We start from the raw sequence: 20,308 nt of genomic DNA on the forward strand, positions 1-20,308 counted from the left end.
GACAGACTGTTTTACGACTTTAGGAATGTAATGAAAATGGCACGGACACGTCAAAAGGGGGCGTTGTTCATAAAGTGACGTCATCCTCATTAGCATAGCATAGTTGTGGAAACAGTCAACATGGACGTCAATCGTTAAAAAATAAAATTGTTTTTAACGAGTCGTAAATTATGGCAAGAGAGACTTGCACTTTGTGTCAACAAACTACGAGGAAAAGAGACATGAACAGGTCGTGATGCTCGACTGTACGACGGCAGTAAATCGGTGGATTCTTTAGTCTAGACGAACAAGATGCTGACTGGGGGAGCATATTCGTATCCTTTTTTTCCGTTTGGTTTCAACTTGCCGTGTGTGGTCAGAAGAAACCCTGCCGTACAGAGCGCCGCCAGTCTCCGTCCGTTTCACCACTGCCACTCACGACACTAGACTGCGGCCGCTGTTGTCCGGTAATGCGAATAAAATTTAAACTAACGTTTGTTAATCTTAGATTGATCATGGAGGAAACATGTTCCTCCATGGTCTGATCATGTTCTGATTTAGGAAGCTAAACTTTGTTTATTCTTTGGTGTGTTTACACTTTTTTAACAATATAATTATTACAATAATAATGTGCCAGCAAACAAATAATTAAATGAACTTTGTTTAAATTTTTAAACTTTTTAAATTAAAGTGTTGATGTTGAATGTGTTACTGGACCGGCAAAATTAATACTATTTTTCAATTTCATATCGATACTGAAAATCATATCGAATGAAAAAGTTGTGGTGCCATACGGAAACTTTTCCAAATGATTTAGTTAAATGAGATACTATTTTATTTCTTATCAAATGAAAAAGTGGTGGCAGGATACGGAAACTTTTCCAAAATACATATTTGATGTTTACAATACAACATCAATCAAACAAAGGGCACCCTATGATGAAATTGCAAAAATGTACTTGAGTATTTCAAGGGCACCAAGGCAATGACCAGGGGACACGGAGGCAATCGCCTTCGTTGCCGCCATGAAGTATCAGGCCTGTTCCATTATTAGACTTTCAGTACCGCTACCGGTATTGCAAGCTTTTTTCCCCATTGGGGTTTTCCTGCCACCACAGTTTGTTTCCTATTTGCATTTCTATTCATGGACGCTTGCGCTAAGTGTTATAAGTATGATGAAATATACATTATTAAAATTTAAAAAAACAAAAATAACAATAATTATAAGAAGACACAAATTGATATATTTTTTTAAATAAATAAATATAAGCACAGTTTTATGTAAATACTTAATATAATAAATAAATGTATATTATTCCAGCCACTTTTATCCCTAGATCATGAAAGTCCACACAGTTGGTCCTTTTTTATTCTTATGAGCATAAAAAAACAAAAAGCCGTAAAATATCCTTGCATGTACGTAGGTCTTTGTTAGTGAGATGAGACAAGTGTGTTACCATGGAAACCACCCAGGAATTGCTCTACAGAGCTATTATATCTAATTATAGCATTCAACTGTCAAGGTAACATTTATCAGTACACTTTCTCAGCCTGACTTAGTACTTGTTACCATGGCAACTGGTTTATCCTGTGTGCATGCACTCACTTTTTTGAAGAAAAACAGTTTCCCCAAAAAATTTGGAGGAAGATTTTGAGAAAGGGGAGTTCTCATCTACATGTAATGTAAATTAGAATTACTTCCACTTTTTCACATGAGAACTTTTTTTGTTGGACAAATTCTTGTTAGAAAAATCTATACACACAGAGACAATGGAACAATACATTTTGAAAAATATGTATTTTTGATTATTTTTCAGCCATAAGATAAGAGCATCTAAACATTTTGACAGAGCTCTCCTAACTTGCATTTTCTCAGGCGAGAATTACTTACTTTTAACGAAAGCTTTGCACAGTAGTTCCATGCCTTCTGTGTGCAAATACCAGTCAACATTTTAAAATTCTGCACTTGTATTATTTATTCAGTCGGTTTGTAGAATTTAATTAAATTTCTTGAGGCAAACAAAGAAATCATTCAGTCATAAAACCCACATTAGTCAATAGTCATCATTATTCATTTTAATGAGAGGAATCCATTGTACATTTATTTCATAATTATGATGGTGGCTTTGACAAGGCAATTAGTGGTTCGTTACCATGACGATGTTTTTTATCAGTGTCTAGGGTAGCCTTCACATTGTAATGATACGTAGACTTCATGTCATTCAGTCATCCATTAGGCAGCAATACACTCCGTCATTCCAGTTTTATGTTTCAAGGTCGCTTAGCAATTACAAAAAAACAACACTCAAAAACCCTAAAAAATCTGTAGTTAGATGCGGGCCCATTTTCATAGAACTAATTTACATGTTTAGGCCTACAAGCATAAAATGTTACCTCTCTAAGTAACATTTTACACTTTATTGTTGAAACAATTTCCTGCTTAGCAGAAATTTGCAGGATGCCAGTCACAAATTGTAAATGTGACATGTTTTCTTGGCTGGTAATCTTAATCTGGTAAGCATAAAAAATTGATAAATTTAATCAATTTAAGAGCACAATATAATGATGGTTTTTACAAGGCAGCATGCTTGGAAAGTACTCAATGACGAATTGTAATTTCTATTCAGTAAATTGTCCTCTCACTGCAGCAGCTGTCACAGTATGTACCTTTCATGTTTCAAAAGCGATATTGCTATTTATTTGTAACTTGCCTCCTGCTGCATGCTCTTGTAGTGCAATTGTTTATTTCGTGCTTCTATTTATGTTCTTTTAAAATATTAAATTAATAGTAGCACTTAACAGAGTCTATAGCAGAAGGTGTGTTATGCCCCCCTAGTGGAAAGTATTTTTGTATTTTAGTCTTTGAATATCTTGTATATTTTGTACTTAAATAAATATTTTTATATCCTAATGTTTTTCTGTAATTTTAAAAATAGTATATATATTTTCTTATGCTCTGTAATTTTAAACACAATTCAGCCTCTGGCTGCCAAGTTTGGATGTTTTAAATAAACCAATATTAATAATAATAATTTCTACCAGTTCTGAAATGTGAATACATGACTAAGAATTTTAAGCTGTTATTATTATTAATATTAATTCAAGTCTGAAATTTCAAGCATGATTATTGTTTTATGACAAAGAGCATTTGCTCATTAGAGTACAATGTCAGACAGACGAGATACTTTAGATTAATGTTAGCCTTCAGTGGCCAACAGCTCATTAAAATCCTAAGGGTTCTTCAGGTCATAATTAGAGGCTTTACAGCCGACAGGTCATCACTGCTGGATTAAGAATAATAATAATAATATAATAGTGGCTTCTTGTAGAGTACATGTACATGTATGCAGTCCTTAAAGGCAGCGGACACTATTGGTAATTACTCAAAATAATTATTAGCATAAAACCTTCCTCGGTGACGAGTAATGGGGAGAGGTTGATGGTATAAAACATTGTGAGAAACAGCTCCCTCTGAAGTGCCATAGTTTTCAAGAAAGAAGTAATTTTCCACGAATTTGATTTTGAGACCTCAGATTTAGAACTTGAGGTCTCGAAATCAACCATCTAAACGCACACAACTTTGTGTGACAAAGGTGTTTTTTCTCTCATTATTATCTTGCAACTTCGATGACCGATTGAGCTCAAATTTTCACAGGTTTGTTATTTTATGTATATGATGAGATACACCAAGTGAGAAGACTGGTCTTTGACAATAACCAATAGTGTCCGCTGTCTTTAAATACACTGGACACTATTGGTAATCTAAGACAAGTCTTCTCACTTGTGTATCTCAACATATGCATAAAATAACAAACTTGTGAAAATTTGAGCTCAATTGGTCATCGAAGTTGGGAGATAACAATGAAAGAAAAAACACCCTGGTCACACAAATTTGTGTGCTTTCAGATGCTTGATTTCGAGACCTCAAATTCTAAACTTGAGGTCACGAAATCAAATTCGTGGAAAATTACTTTGTTCTCGAAAACTACGTCACTTGAGAGGGAGCCGTTTTTCACAATGTTTTATAGGGCCTACTATCAACCTCTCCCCATTACTCATCACCAAGTAAGGTTTTATGCTAATAATTACTTTGAGTAATTACCAATAGTGTCCACTGCCTTTAATGCACATCGGTGTAACTATTAGGGTAAAAAACACAATACATACATGTTTATGTACACCGTATGGCCTTGGTTTAAAAATATAAATCCATTACAAACACGCTAGGATTAATGCAGTGAATGAGATTAAGTGGAGTTTGGTGGAGGCACAAGCTATTTGCAAAACTGACATTTTAAATTTATAGCCTAACCTCCCTTTTACAGAGCTACATGCATACTGTTTGTTTTTGTTTTCATCTTCTTAACTAATCACTCACTCTCGTGACCCTTCAACAAAAATAAAAAAAAGTTCCTTGACCAGACAATGATACCCAGTCAAAAGTTCAAGGACCTTGAGCAGGAGCGTCTGGATAAACTCAGTGGGTCTGGCACCATCAGTGAGGGACTGAGCCACGCCCAGCAACTTGCAGCCCGAGACAAAGTCCGTCAACTTTCATTGGAGACCAACAGACGACGAAGGTGAGAGTTTGGAATCTTTTAGCTGGGTCATTCCATGTCAAATCAACAAATGGCGAACATACAATGCAAATGGCGTCCACTTGAAGGGGGTGCAACCTTAATTCCGAAATGAATTGGCAAATTTGTTTTTGCATGTTCATTATACACGTAATGAGTGTACAAAATGAATTTCAGCCAAATCTAAAAGGTGTCTCGTCCCCGTTTTCTGAATATTGGTTGATTTTACATGGAAATACCCAGCTGTTAAACAAAATACAGTCAAGTTTTTTTTGTGCCAGGCCATGCAAGTGTAGTCCATTTCAGGGACTCCCCTAAGCCTAGGTCATACTTCCTGCGAATGTGAGTGCGATACAAAACTTATGTCACAAATTCGCAACAAATAGTTTGCGAAACGTTTGCAGCGAAAACAGCCCTGTGACATCAATATTTGCTTCTCATTCGCATTTGCAGGAAGTATGAACTTGGCTTTACTTGTTAAACCTACAAGGTAACAAAGAATACTGTCCCTAATTCTGCGAGCCCCTCTCTTTTGAATTTTTTTGACAGAGCTCAAGAGTTAAAGAGGCGCCTTGAGGCCCAGAAGGAGGCCAAGAGGCGTCAGGAGGTACTGGAAGAACGTCGGAAGAGGCAGCAAGAAGCAACGCAAAGATACCAGAGACTTCAGAAGGGATCATCGCCCAAGACAGAGAGAGCAAGTTCAGGTTTGTGTGTTCTGATGAAGTTGGAATAAAAATTTGTTTGATTGAAAAATAATGAAGGAGGCCACTGGAGTTGAGAGGCTTACAAAGAAATTTTACTAAATTTTGGGGGAGTGAATATTTCTGTTGCTGCAAAGATACCACAGGTTTCAGGATGAATCGCCCAAAACAGAAGAGCAAGTTCAGGTTTGTGTGTTCTGATGAAGTTAATAACTTTGGAGAAAAGGTTTTTAAGTTTGTTTGATTAAATAACGCTAAAGAGAAGGCGACGAGAACATAAAGTAATAATATAGCATCGTTTCAAAACAGCATAAAACCAACTATTATTACAAAAGCAACATCTGAAACTAAGCCAAACTACTGTTCTCGAAGAGATGGTGTACGAGGGCAAGTTTGAAACCACTAAGGGTAGATAGGCTACGAATTCTGAGTGGGAACTGAACTCCAAAGCATCCAAAGGTAAGGGCCAGCATGAGAAAATGATCTTAAGTATCCCCCCCAAGAACCTCAAGCTAGGGGGACAACTAATAATCAGGAATCTGATGAACGAAGATGTCTAGTGGGCTACTCTGATTTTAGGAATACTTGTGTTTTATGAATTTGTTTCCGCCGTATGTGATGATTTTTGTATTTGTTATAAATCTTTTCAGGCAAATCCTACAAAGATTCAAGGCTACAGGATGGTGTCAATGTAGCAAGGGGCAACAGCAGACCAGTCAGCCTTAACAATGGTAAGAATTAATAGACCCTTCCCATGAATTATGCTAATTACATTCACGTATGCGTACAGACTCTATTGGTTGGCAAATTCCATAGAGATATGGTGTGTACTAGGAAGACACACATGATGTTCCCTCATTTTGCCAACCAAAATTTTAGTGCGCACTCGCTATGTGTTAATTAAATATTTGATGGGAAGGGTCTATTTTATAGAGCTGCTTGATTACAGGCATTTGGGTACTTTTTGTACGACACAAGACACAAACATTTAGAAAATTTACATAAAAATTACACAATTTAAAGATAATAGTTGTAGAAAGTTTCCCTTAAAAAAAACTTCTTGCTGGGGTGCAGAAGCTTTTGAGAAATGAGTAAAAAATCTCTGTGAGCTGAAAGTTATTTCAGCATCGTGTAAAGGATTTATGCAACTCTCCTGAAAACATTGCTCTGCTTTTTCAGTTTCTCGTTGCTTTCATTTTGATCAACATCTCTATGATATTGAAATCAAGAGTGATTGTCCATTGTTTATTTATAATGTATAGTCCATTATTTATTTACAACTCTTGTGTACAATTAGTGCATTTTATTGACGGATCATTAATTTTTGTGTGTAGGTAACCACAGCAACCTGGCCCCAGCTTTGGAAGAGGCACTACGCATGGTTGGAGTTAACACAGCACCGGCAAGGGGAGGTGGCTACGCCGGAGAGACGGACTATACCACTAATTATAGAGGGGGATATAGTGACGCTTATAACCCAGTCGATTATGTCGGAGACATTCCGTTTCGGAGACAGGTTGACGGCAACGGGAACACAGTGGTTGAAAATAAAGGGCAGATTTACCATGGGTACGCGACACGGGCGACGGCGACTTCAAACAGCAACAGCAACCGAGATGCCGTGGGGACGTCTCCGTATCAACAGACATTGCATGAACAGCAGAGGCAGCTCATGGAACAGCAGCAGGCTGCGCTGCATGAGTTCAACCAGGCAGTGTTGAATGAAGCATTACCGACCCAGGGGGAGGAGATGGAGCGAAGCAGTAGTGTCTTAAGCTTGGACAGCCTTGAAGATGAACAGCAGAATGCTCAGAAGACGTTGGGATACGATGGTCGTAAGAAGCCTTCGGCTGGAGGGAGCTCTGCGTTGGTCCATGGTGGTGGGAAAGCAAGAACCAATGATGAGTTTAGTACCAAAACAGGTGTGAATTCATCTTCCGTCCAAACTAGAAGTGCCTATGGGAATAGTGATACTAAGCCGAGAGAGTTCAACTACACCGGTAGGAGTGCAATATCTGATAATCGTCTTTTCACATCCAACACTGGTCCAAACGGTCCCCAGAGTGGAGGATTCAACAATGGAGAGCTCCTCATCGAAGAGACCAGTGAGAGTGATTTCATCCGTGACCCAGTCGACAGCAAACCATCCCTCCTCCAACGTTCCATGCAGCACCCGCCTTACTCAGCGAGGGCCTCACAAGCGTGGGTTTCGCAAGCCCCGTCGGATGCCCCACAGTTTCACGATGCGAGTCACTCCCAAGGGATGTACGCAACCGGACCGGGCGGTGCGACGTCTGGTCAGAGACCCTTCTCAGCTCAGACGACAGCCACAGCCGTAACCAACTACCCAGCCAGGGTTCCAGAGTCCCCCATGAACTACAACCATCACACTGCACCGCAGAGATCCGAGTATATCTCAGGCAAGCCTAACATACCCGCAACGACCCCAAACAGAGCTTTCAGTACTGTGCTCGCAAACGCCAGGTACAATAGTGCTAACGGTGACACCGGATCCAAACACAATGATCCCGACCTTAACCAGATCAAAGCTAAATACAGCGACGCTTCATACTTACGAGAGCACTCATCACACAACGAGTCTCAGCCAACCGAAAAGAAGCCTCAAGCGAACAGTACTAAGGGACATGGTAAGACTGATACTTCAGCAAATGCAGAAAAAACTGTCAGAAGCATTTTGAAAAGGGGTCAGGGTTCTGGCCTGACGTCGCAGAAGGTCAAGCTTGGTGTCATGAAGGTGAAAGACAGTATTGAAATATCGCGGGCGACTCAGGTTGCCAAGAGTGATCGTAAGTCGGTTCGATGGACCGATGTAAAGTATGCTGATGAGGTCGAAGAGAGGTCTGAGGACCGTGGAACAGCGACGGAGAAAAGTGAAGCATCTAGAGTCGAGAAGCCGAAACCAACGTCATCGAGGCCTGCTGATGATTCGACGAAGGCGCATTCGAACGGGAAGCGCCATACTGCGAGTGCTGTTAGTGTTACACCGCCAAGAAAACCCACTCTACTGCCAAGGATGATGCCGCACAATCCCTCTAAACCGCCCCTCGGGAGAACGAACCCAGGCTCTCCGGGGAAACAGTCAGAGCCTGCAAACCCTCCACGAGGGACTGTTAGAGGCACCCAGGAAACCAACAAATACACCCCAGCTTACCCAGAGGATGGGAGGGTATACCAGAATGGGATTCGTCTCGACAAAACACCCACAGACGACGAGATCAACTGGTTATGGGATAAAGTCCGGACTTGCCTAAACACCCAAGATGATCAAGCGTCGGACACCTCATCAAGTAGGCAACCAGCTACTGTATCCAAGCAGTCTATTGATGGGAACCGCTTAACAGCCAACCTGAGGGTATCAACGCAGTCGGCCTCGCAGTCACCCGCGGAACAACCTTTGACCCACCAGCAGAAGTACAACACCTACCCACGCCTAAGGACAAACAGCGCCTCAAGCGCGGCCTCGCTGCGCAAGACCGCCCTCTTGCAGCAGCGGAGACAGCACAGCGCGGCGGTTGGGAATCTCCGGCCGGGTTACCAGGGAAGGAACCACCAGCAGTACACGGGGCCAGTACCAGGGTTTCAACCAAGTCCCCCGTCAAGTAGCAACCATCATGCTGGACCGACGGCAAGCAACCAGGGCCCCATGAGGGCTGGCGCTGGGCACACACAGGGACATGGACAGGAAGGTAACACATGGATGTAATTTCTCCCTTTTTAACCAAATTTTTATTTTATATTTTATTTGTTATAACTTCAAATTCATTGGAAAATGAAGATGAAATCATATTATGGAACACCCCAGATTGCAGAGTAGGGCCTAGGGCTTTCAAAACCCAAGATAAATGTATATTATATAGGCAGCCTTCGCACTCGCAAGCCTCTGCGCTCGCAAGCTTTCACGCTTCCCACTTGCGCTTGCAAACTTTCACATAAAGATCCTTTACTATAATTGCTTCTTTTTAACCAGGAGTATAAATGGGTAGCTGGGCGTTGTATACATACATAATACATGTATACTCCACATGAAACTGAGAAAGATTAATGAAATTATATTGGCCCAATGACCTGCCGTCGATTTCACAAAACTCCTCCTAACTTAAGACTAATCTTAGGACTCTGCACTGCAACCCTGCACTGTAGCATGCAGACCTTAAGATTAATCCTAAGTTAGGACGAGCTACTCGTCCTTACTCAAGATAAGACAAGTCCTAACTCTTTGTGAAATCGACCCCAGGGCCATTATGACACATTCATTAAAAATGTGCTTTTTAAGAACTTATTATTATTCACTTGCAATCATAATCATAGAAAAATAATAAATTTTATTGCTCTCTCTCTATGATATATTTTTAGTGAGTGATAGTCTGTTGGCTTTCCAGCAAGCAGAGCGCCTAGCTCAAGAGAATCTTTCCGAATCTGAAATGGCAGCCGCTCTAGATGAGCAGAAGAACCATGCATACATTCAGAAAGGTAAATACATGTAGCTTGGAACATTGGAAAATTTGTTCTTTTTTTCTTGTTTAATAAAACAATGCATTTGTAGCCCAGGGGCTAGCTACAAAGTTTTCAGTTAAAGATTCATAACATTGCAACCTACATAAAATAACTTACACCCGTTTTAGACAGGCACGCCAGAACCGCCCAAAACCAAATAGATTAGGAGCGGCTCTAGGTCGACCCAAATAAATTTTGGTTTCAGACAGGCGAACTTGGGTTCGGCTCATGTAAAGATTGACTTCTGAAACAAAGGTGATTTAGAGTTGTTCTAAGGGACTGCAACAATCGATCGTGTGACTTCTAGCGTGTCCAGTTGCTCCTAAATTGTTGCAGATGTCAAACTTTTCATGTACTTAATTCAGAAACTGGTTTGACGCAACTTTTGAGTGCCAGTCTGAAACGGGTGTTTGGTGTTAATACAAAAACGCACAGGCTTACACAAAAATCTTAGAGTGTAAGGAACAATCTCAAAGGGCCGTCATGGTCAACCAGGGGCAACCAGTCGCAATGGCCTTGGGATCAATCCAGGTTTGAACGTCCCTGTCTTTAGAATTCTGCCATTGAGACCTACTGCGTCTATTGTGTCGGTCTCCATAAAAATACCAATAATAATTTGGGGGGCTAGTCATCCTTACTCGCAGTTAAGAGCTGAATTGCAAAGGATTCAGCTACAACCTGTTCGAGAAGCAGGCATGCAAGGGCGCCTTTGGCTGCCAGCCACATCAACCCATTATGACAACAGAGCACAGCCAAGATCGAAAGTGTTTGATTTTTCCCGAGGGAGCAAAACCGGATGGTCTGGAAAACCCTCATGGAGAGCAGAGAACCAACGCACAACTCAACTCACATATGGCCCTGGCCGGGAATCCAACCAGGGTCACCTTGGTGAGAGGCGAGCGCTTTACGCACAAGCCAACCGTGTCACCCATAAGGTTGTGAATATTAAAACAATTATACAAATTAATTTGATGTCATTATTTTGTTCTCCTCTGTACAGTGCCAGTAACTGCTTTATCCATGGAAGAGCAAAGGATTCTGGAGTCTCTTGATAAACTCAACGCACAGCTGAGAAGTAAGACAAGTTTGAAACTTTGCATGATGGAGGAAACAATTCTAGTCTGTTAATGAATCATATTTATTCCAACTGGGATTTCTCAATTTTCGGTCCCTACTCGATAAGCGTGTGGATTTACCTTGAAAATAATTTTTGAAAAACTTAGAAGTTTGCATCGGGGATAAAGAATACAAATTTTGGTTTTGCCAATACAGTATACACCGATGCGTGTTAGCACTGTATACTCAGTACTTTCCCGAGCTCTGTGCAAAAAACTACAGACATATTACTCGGATGGGATTCGAACCCACGACCTTTGCAATTCTAGAGTAGTGTCTAGTTGGCAAGTCACTGCTGTAGAATTGCATGTGATTTTATTCCCCACTGAGCTAGGGAAAGTTGTATACAGTGGTATACTCAAAACTTTCCCGATCGGTGTATATGGTTGTACGGTGGGTAAAACCAAATCAAACGCAATTATTATATCTATTAAACATAATACTTATTTTGAAAATCTCTACAGCTGTATCATCCGAGACCAATGCCGGTATGCAGCCTTATATGATGATCCAGCCAAAACCACCGCCCCAGGTGAGCTTATAGGGTTTTGATAATAATAATAATAATAATAATAATAATAATAATAATAATAATAATAATAATAATAATAATAATAATAATAATAATAATAGACCGTTTTTTTATAGCGCTTTTCACGCCAGAGAGGTGTCTCAAAGCACTTCCGACATTATTACCCCAAGTCACTGGGCCTTAAATCATTCCTTAAACCATCTCAGCTCCCTGGGGAGTATACAGCCTGTGCGCAATATATGCGCTACTCGGTTAAACCAAGAACCATCTCTGTCCTCACAGGTACAAATTTACCCCTGGGTGGAGAGAATCAATTATAGTTAAGTGTCTTGCTCAGGGACACAAGTGTCACAACCGGGATTCGAACCCACACTCTGCTGAACAGAAACACCAGAGCTTGAGTTCGGTGTTCTTATCCACTCGGCCACGACACCCTACAATAGCCTGTGCGCAATAAATGCGCTACTTGGTTAAACCAAGAACCATCTCTGCCCTCACAGGTACCAATTTACCCCTGGGTGGAGAGAAGCAATTATAGTTAAGTGTCTTGCTCAGGGACACAAGTGTCACAACCTGGATTCGAACCCACACTCTGCTGAACAGAAGCATCAGATCTTGAGTTCGGTGTTCTTATCCACTTGCCACTCGGCCATCGTAGATGAAGTTTTTGGTCATGACATGAATCCCTACTCACTGTGAATGATGAATGATGAATGTAATATAGTTTACAAGGCTGAGGGCTACACTTAACCGATTTGGGCTGTCAATCCAAGTCAACTACATTGCCACCTACTCCTGGGGCTGAAGTACGGTTCCCCCCGGCCCTTCACAGTTTGTAAGGATGCGTAGGCATAGGTTTCATCCATTAGCTTATTAATTCACAAGCCTGAAAGTGACAAGTTCTAAATTTTAGAACTTTTACTTTGCTAGTATTTTTGCATGTTTCTTGCACACATATCTTTGCAACATTTAAGCCAGAAGTTTGAAGCATGGTGTACAAGTGTGTATTTTGAAAAGTTACAGTTCGTGCTTTTGTATAAGCCTTTTTGAGATAATATGGCTGACACAAAAAAACACTACATCCTTATAGATTTGGGTAAATTTTCCAGTGTTCACCTAAACCAAACAGTGCACTCCTATTGTCCACCATTCCTCAAAAGGCAAACGGTGTTGAAACTGTTATACAGGAGAAAGGGAGTGTTTTTACATGGGACATTCTGTATTCCCTTTCATTGTTCTAACTCCAAAAATGCACAGACACTGTTTCCAAAGTTAGCTCACATTTTAAGTTTAATTTGTGTTTGTTCCAACCAAAAAGAGTTCCAAAAGAAATGCCAGAACTTAAAACGAGGTGAGATGCAGTTGTTTGTATTAATTGTTAACCGGTAAACTAGAGTAGATGTCAGAATGTCAGTGGTAAATGGTTAATTAATATTTCTCAATAATTTCTGTATTTAGTCTTTCAATGTTTACCAATAATATCCAAGAAGTAAGTCTCTTTTGTGGGAGTGTTGGCTCCAAAAAGAGCTGCCGTCAAGTTCAACAAACTCGCGCTTAGGGACATGTTTGATTTCTATGTGTTATGCGCTATATAAGAATGGTTAATTATTATTATTAAACTCTTCCTAACTTATGATTAATCTTAGGACTTGGGCAAGTCCTAACCTTGCACTGTAGCATGCAGACCTTAAGATCAGTCCTAAGTTGGTGGAGATAGGATTAATCCTAGCGTTTCGTGAAATTGGCTGCAGGTGTGATCTCAACGTTTCAAACAATATGCTCTACTTGTCTTCGGGAGAAACTGTTTAAAACGTCGAGACCAAACCAGCTTATTTCAGAGCCAACACTCCCATGAAGTGAGATTTACCCACATCCTGATGACTTAGCCACTAGGGTCAAGTTTTATACTATAGAGCTGCTAAAAGGCTGGTTCATACTTCCTGCGAATGCGAATGCGAAGTGAATTTAACGTAAATTTGACGTCACAACCCTCCTTTCGCAGCGATATTGGAAAGTGAGTTGAACAATGTTGAACTGCTGCGAATTATTCGTTGCGAATTTGTGACGTCAACATTCGTATCGCATTCGCATTCGCAGGAAGTATGAACTGGGCTTAAGTACAAAAAATTATGACTAACCACCCAACAAATTTAAAGGCCCCCTACTTATTAGAATAAGGTTACCAACCAAAAACCCATTCCAGTATACATCATGTGACTGGCATCTGCTAATTATTGCTTAAGCAGGAAACTGTTAAGCAGTTTTTGTTGCTTAAGCAGCTTCATGAAATTGGCAAACCAGAACTTTGGTCTGGTGCATGAGATTTCCAGGCCTATATACGCTGTCATGAAACACAAAATGAAGGTGTATTATTGGGCAATGGTTAGAGACTGAATTGTTTACTCTTTTGTAACGAAACCTATTCAATGTCAGTTTGTGATGTGTTTGTAATACTCACATGTTTATTGACTAGGGGTTGAACAAAGAAACATTAACTAGAGTGGGACTCAAACCAAGGACCTCCAGATAACTCAATGAGTTGTGTTGGTTCGGATAAGAACCATTGGTTTGAAAGCTTGATGTTTCAATCAGTATGCTCTGACCATCTTCAAGACGATAAGAGTGTACTGATTTAAATTTTGCCATACCAGTGGTTCCTCTCCGAACCACCACTGCTCATAGGCAATGATAGAGAGTGTTAATTTACATGGTGTTTCCGCAAATTTCACTGGATTGTATTCAATCCCACCATAAAAAGTTTCAAATCCTTATGTCTTAGTGAGATAGTGTAGACTATGTGGCAATAGTTGTATACTGTATGTTCTATCTTGAATCAGTGTTTGTTGTATAAGTGTTGGGTCTTAAAAGTCTATTAACCAGTCTAAAGCGCTCACTGAGCTAGAAACTCCAAACAGGAATTTTTTTATTTTTTTTATTTCTCAATGTCAAGTTTAGACAGAAATATTTCAAGGGATGTTTTCTACTGTCTCTATAATCTTTAGACTGTGAGTTTTATGTAAATTTGTGATCTTAGACAAGTTGTTTTCTTACAAATTCTGTAATGTTCCTTAGCATTTTAAATATTTTTTGTATATACAGGGCTCAGGTTATCGGGGTCACCGTCCTCTAAGTTGTCGCCAGAGGGCAGTCTCAGACGGGAACGTTTCTCTTCGAACAAGAACACTTTCAGCAGATCGGAGCAATGCACGGATAAACTACCGCCATTGAGGAGAACAGGTCATCAACCAAATGGTTTTGTGTGAGATGGCAGAATCAAGAAAACTTTCGTTGGAATGGGGAATGTGTTACTGCGTTATGCTTGAAAAGGAACAACGTTCGGTTGATTTGGTGGTAGGAAAAAGGTTTTGCTGGACTTCCATGCTAGGAGTAACATAGAGGCCATGGCCTCTGTTGCCCCGTATCTTGGCCTTGGTGCCCCTTCTGAAGATTTGGTTGTTTTTGTGGTAGGCAAAAGGTTCTTGCTTGATGTTGTAGGCCTGAAATTACACTAAGGCCATTGCCTCTGTGCCCCTGGTCTTGGCCTTGGTGCCCCTTCTTACGTTTCTCATAGACATTAACTTATTCAATGGAAGTGCCCTTTGCAAAATGAAAATGGCCTTGCCCTTGCCTTCTTAAAGATGAATGTTGGAATAGGGAAGTTCTTTTGCAAGATGTTGTAAGAGGCCTTGGTAGGAGTTTTTTTTGCGTGTTATGTTGGTTTTGAGAAAACTAGCCGTGTAGTTGAAATGAAATTGTAGTCAATTTTAATTTTGGTTTACCCTTACACTGATTTGTGTTAGCACTATATACTCTGGTACAGTTCTGTGTTGGGAAAAATATCACAGGTATATTACTCAGGTGGGAGTCGAACCCACAACCTTTGCATTTCAAGAGCAGTGTCTCACCAACAACTAGACCACCGAGATTCTAGAGGCTGTAATGAATTTGTTAACTATTTTGTTTTGAAGATTTTTTCATTTATTTTGTAGCATGCTTGTTAACTGTAACTGATGCATTGTCCATAAACTCACTAGTAAAAAAACAAGAAATGTTAACAAAAAAAAGGTAAACACAATGATAGGGGTTTCACTATTTACTAATTACTTAACTGGGCCCAATTTTAAAGAGCTGCTAAGCACAACAATTTGCTTAGCATGAAATGTCTTCCTTGATAAATACAGGATTACCAACCTAATTTCCATTTGTTGCATATTGCTTGTTACTGGTATTCAGCTGTTGTTGCTTATCCAGAAAATCACATGGAAATTGGGTTGGTAATCATGTTTTTATCAAGGCAAAAGTTTCATGCTAAGCAAATTTTTGTGCTTCGTAGCTCATGAAATGGGGCCCTGTTTTTTGTCTATTACCAATGATGTCTGCATGAGTGTACTGTCTCAATTATTAATTAGCATCCATCCAATTTTCTTTTTTCTTGTGGAAATTATATCTTTGGACGTTTATTACTGTTCTCCTGTAATACCTATATTAATTTTGTAATTCTAATATCCATCCTCTTTAAGTAGCCGTCCGCTATAAACCATCCACTCTAGGGATTTAAATTGAAATACATGTATAGTGAGCTGAGAGTTTTACCAACAACATTCAATTTGTTTGTGCTGCTTTAACAAAGTATTTTAAATATTAAATTTAACTTTTGTTTGATGTTATTGTAAACAGTGTACAGTTACTGTACATTTATGTATATAATAATATAATGTATAGATTTCACTGGCATTCAAGTGCTAATAAATTATGTGTTAAATTAATCAAATACTTCGTGAAACTTCTTTGTTCTTCCTCTCATGGTGATTCAATTCAATATACATTTATTTCCACAAAACATTTCCAAAATATTATAGTAATACAAACAGGTATATATAAATGACAGAAAAAGAATAAACTGGCGGGAAAACGTGTGGAGGCAAGGCCCAGAATAAGCCCGGTAGCTTGTAGCGGCTTGCCTTTGATTGTGTGACAATTGAATTTTATGCAACATTAAAGGCAATGGACACTATCGGTAATTACTCACAAAAATGTTTAGCAAAAAACTTACCTGGTAACGAGCAATGGAGAGCTGTTGGTAGTATAAAACATTCTGAGAAACGGCTCCCTATGATGTAAAAGTAGGCTTCTAATCAAAAGTTTGTATTGCGAGTAGTTTTAAAGGATGTATGTACTTTTTGTAGGACAAAAAAACACAATGTCCACAGAGTTACACTAAATTTACACGGTTTGAAGATAATGATAGTAGAAAGCTTCCCTGAATATATTACGTGCTGAGGTGCTGTAGTTTTGGGGAAATGAGTAAAACAATGCCATGAAAAAGCAATGTACAAACGTATTTTCATGACATTGTTTTACTCATTTCTAAAAAACTACAGTATATATAATATTTGAAGGGGAGCTTTCCACTATCATTATCGTCAAACACTGTAAGTTTAATGTAAATCTATGGACAATTTGAAAAAGTACCCAAATCCTTTAAAAATATAAATGACATAGCTCCCTTACAAACATTGTAATATATCATCGCTTCCATACTTTAGGGGGCAAAAAAAAAACTTGGGAAAAAAAGGGGAACAAATCTTAAGCGACGCCACACAGAATAACTGCATTTTTCGCGTGTGAAAAAGATTATTTCTTTGGAATATTAGATAACCTGTTTTAACTGAAACATTTGATACGTTTACACACCACCTGTTCCATGTGAAATCAACCAATCAGCTAGCTGCTTCACTTGAAGGCACTGATAGCCTTATTAAGGTATGGTGGCAACACTCTGTTTGGTTTTGTTTGGGTGTGCAGACAAATGTACCCAACCCAAATGGCTTATAGATTGTGTCCCGCCCCCAAATCACAAGTTGTTTTACAGTTCACTTTATAAGTTCAGATGTTGTTACAATTCACCAAAAGTTCAGAAGTTGCAATTCACTAGTTACGTGTCCCGCATGCCGCAGGTGTGGTATGTTAATTTATGCAAATCAGCCCAACTGCACCCACAAACGCCCATTGTCTGGACACATATGTACGTCTGTCTGGACATTGAAAACAGCAACACATTCACTTTGCCATCTCACACATGGGTTATGTTTCCTGTGAACTCTGGTATTTGAACATGGAAATAATATGAGTGAAATTGACACTTTGCAGCTTGTAAAACTAGAAGCTTGTATTTATAATGACTGGGGAAACTTCAAAGACCACGGAGAAGCAAGTTGTATGGTCAACCATGGAGGGGAAGACTTCATTAACGGACCAAGCAATTCACCGGGAGTGAACGCACGTGTTGCCGGCGGAGATGGTCAAAGGGGAAAAGTTTCCGTATGGCGCCACCACTTTTTCATTCGAAATAAAATAACATAGTATCTAATTTACCTGATTGATATATCCCTTTTTGTAAAAAATGAGTGAAAAAGTGGTGGCGCCATACGGAAAGTTATCCAGGTTGGAATCCCCCTGCAACACTGTTGCGTCCCATCAACAACAGCTGGTTGGCAGGTTTAAAGACTAAGGTAGGTGATAAATGACTTTTGTCTCTTATTTTTGCCTTTTTCATTGCACAGTTGGTGCGGCCGTTAGTTGGCCGATTTTATTAATTTTAAGGCATTCGGGCTGCAAACCAAATCTTAAACCTTCTCAGGGCATCTCGCCCTGAATTTGCTCTCTGTGTCAACGCACAATAGCAAAACATCTACCGCCATTGTTGCTCTTGTCATTGAAATAATAATGTTTTTATCAAACTAGTCTGTATACGGAAAAGTTTTTTGTATTTGCCTCCATTAAATATAACAAGGGCGCCCTCACGCTCTTCCATTATGATGTTTACAAGTCGAATTATCCCACATCGGTGTGTATATAATGGGTGAAACACCTAAAATAAAAAAAGATAGGTTTCGCAAAAAAAAATATTAATTGCAAAACTCATAACGTATAAGCCAAAAGAAAATGTTCGCGTATACTAGTGTGTACAGTAAAATAGAAACAAAAAAATGTGAATTTTACAATGATAAGAACAAAGACCAAACTTGGGTTTTTATTTTTGTGACAAAGTCCTTGCCTTCCAAGCAAACACAATTACTTAGAGAAGATTTTTCCTTACTGCCTGAAATTTGCTGAAATTGTTGTTTATTAATCTCGGTAGAGATTTTGACATGACTAGAGCAAGCTAGTCGAACGGTAAGGACCAATAATTAAGAACTCACTCCGTGGTGGTGAAGTATAAGCGGTAGTAGTCCCCGGTCGATTTTTTACCTTCCGCCCAGGAAGTAGTTAAAAAGCAGGACCGTTCTTTTCGAAATGAGAAGTCCCCCGAATTCCGAAAATCTACTCCGCGGTGAGTAGAATTTTGACAGTTTTCTAAAAAACACAATCATTGTGTTACCTCAAAACCAAATGTATCTCAGTATACCTGCTTTATGACGTGATTTGTATAGACTGGTCTCCTGTTTTTATCCGCAAGTATAAAGACACTTGTTGTACATGCACAATGATTTCACTGGATACAATGATTTCATTGGATAGCATTCAGTGACGTAAGCTTTCCATCTGTGTTATGATTGGTCTGCTCTGAAGTGACGTGCTTGTCAGCTACAGCATCATCACGAACTTTTCGAAATGTTGTTTGTTTCACAATGTAATGAGTGTGTAGAACCGATCTTGGCCCAATTTCATAAAGCTGCTTAGCACAAAAAGCAAAGCTAAGCACAACAAAATTACGCTTACCAGAATGGTTTATACCAGCCAAACTATCTTGTCACATGAACAAACGTGACTGGTATTCTGCTCATATTTGCTAAACAAACATTGTAAGCAATATTTTGTGCTTAAAGGGTCTATGTAACTTTTGTAGGACAAAAAACACAATGTCCACAGATTTACACTAAACTTACACAGTTTGAAGATAATGATAGTAAAAGCTTCCGTGAAAATATTACGTGCTGAGGTGCTGTAGTTTTTGGGAAAAATGAGTAAAACAATGTCATGAAAATAATTTTCGTCTCATGAGACGAAAATTATTTTAATCATTTACAAACATATTTATGACATTGTTTTACTCATTTCGTAAAAACTACAGCACCTCAGTAGGCCTAAGTAATATTTGAAGGGAAGCTTTCCAGTATCATTATCTTCAAACCCTGTAAGTTTAATGTTAATCTATGGTTATTTTGAAAAAGTACCCAAATCCTTTAAGCAGCTCTATGACATTGGGCCCTGCCTCCACTGTAAACGGGGTTTGGCATAACGTAAACCAGACTCCAGCAGTTTTAACATGAAGTGGAATGTTGTAGGAGTTTTTGAATTTGGATGGCCCGACCGATATACAAAAAAAATAATATGTAATTTATTTCGGGTGGGCCAAACAAAAACCACGCCACCCCTATCTTTCTGGGGGACTTGATAACGAAATACCTGGCACCCATTATGATGGCTTCTCTGTGGGAAAAACCACTTGGCCCAACTTCATGTTAGACTATCAGATAACCCAAATTCTTGATACTCTGTATATTATCTCTATTGTAAGTGAAACCAACCAATCACATCTATGTTTCAAAGGGGGAACAAGAATGACCACACCCCAACACAATGTTGTCAGATAACCTAAATACTCCGTAATTAGCGTTGCATTTTTGCGGTCGTATTAACCGACTGTTGAACCCGCCTTGCCATTGGTTGATCACCGGCCAATGACCTAACAACCTATTTTATGTTACACCCATTCCCTTTGCTAGTTCTATGGTCTGCTTATACAGGGTGCGTTCGTTTAGCTTCCCTGGGTCGACCCCGATGTGTGGCGGTGTTTTTTCCCCAGGACGAACGTGGGTAATTATCTGCACACGTTCGTCCTGGAAAAAAAAACCGTCACACACCGGGGTCGACCCGGGGGAGCT

At 39.5% G+C, this 20,308-nt stretch overlaps 1 protein-coding gene across 2 annotated transcripts; it reads left to right on the forward strand.

The window, feature by feature from the left end:
* Positions 1 to 114: 114 nt before the first annotated feature.
* On the forward strand, positions 115 to 15,593 carry LOC117296823 (serine-rich adhesin for platelets-like). Of its 2 annotated transcripts, XM_033779892.1 has the most exons (10): positions 115 to 314; positions 4,416 to 4,559; positions 5,106 to 5,260; positions 5,908 to 5,988; positions 6,592 to 8,964; positions 9,632 to 9,748; positions 10,773 to 10,847; positions 11,353 to 11,420; positions 12,739 to 12,771; positions 14,520 to 14,605. In XM_033779892.1, exons 1-9 carry the CDS (start codon positions 292 to 294, stop codon positions 12,763 to 12,765), a joined length of 3,063 nt encoding a protein of 1,020 aa, XP_033635783.1. In that variant the 5' UTR covers positions 115 to 291; the 3' UTR covers positions 12,766 to 12,771; positions 14,520 to 14,605. The 2 variants fall into 2 exon arrangements, with proteins under 2 accessions (XP_033635783.1, XP_033635782.1); XM_033779891.1 differs by lacking the exon at positions 12,739 to 12,771 and having other exon boundaries at positions 14,520 to 15,593.
* The last annotated feature ends 4,715 nt before the right edge of the window (positions 15,594 to 20,308 follow it).

This window comes from Asterias rubens, chromosome 11 (assembly GCF_902459465.1).
Source record: "Asterias rubens chromosome 11, eAstRub1.3, whole genome shotgun sequence".
Lineage (NCBI taxonomy): Eukaryota > Metazoa > Echinodermata > Asteroidea > Forcipulatida > Asteriidae > Asterias > Asterias rubens.

What these genes read in the sequence shown, in the direction of transcription:
- LOC117296823 (XM_033779891.1), top strand. Translation starts at nt 292, where the DNA reads ATGCTGACTGGGGGAGCATATTC. An exon ending in GAGACCAACAGACGACGAAG is followed by an intron (nt 4,560 to 5,105) that starts GTGAGAGTTTGG and finishes TTTTTTTGACAG; the next exon opens with AGCTCAAGAGTTAAAGAGGC. An exon ending in ACTCAACGCACAGCTGAGAA is followed by an intron (nt 10,848 to 11,352) that starts GTAAGACAAGTT and finishes AAATCTCTACAG; the next exon opens with CTGTATCATCCGAGACCAAT.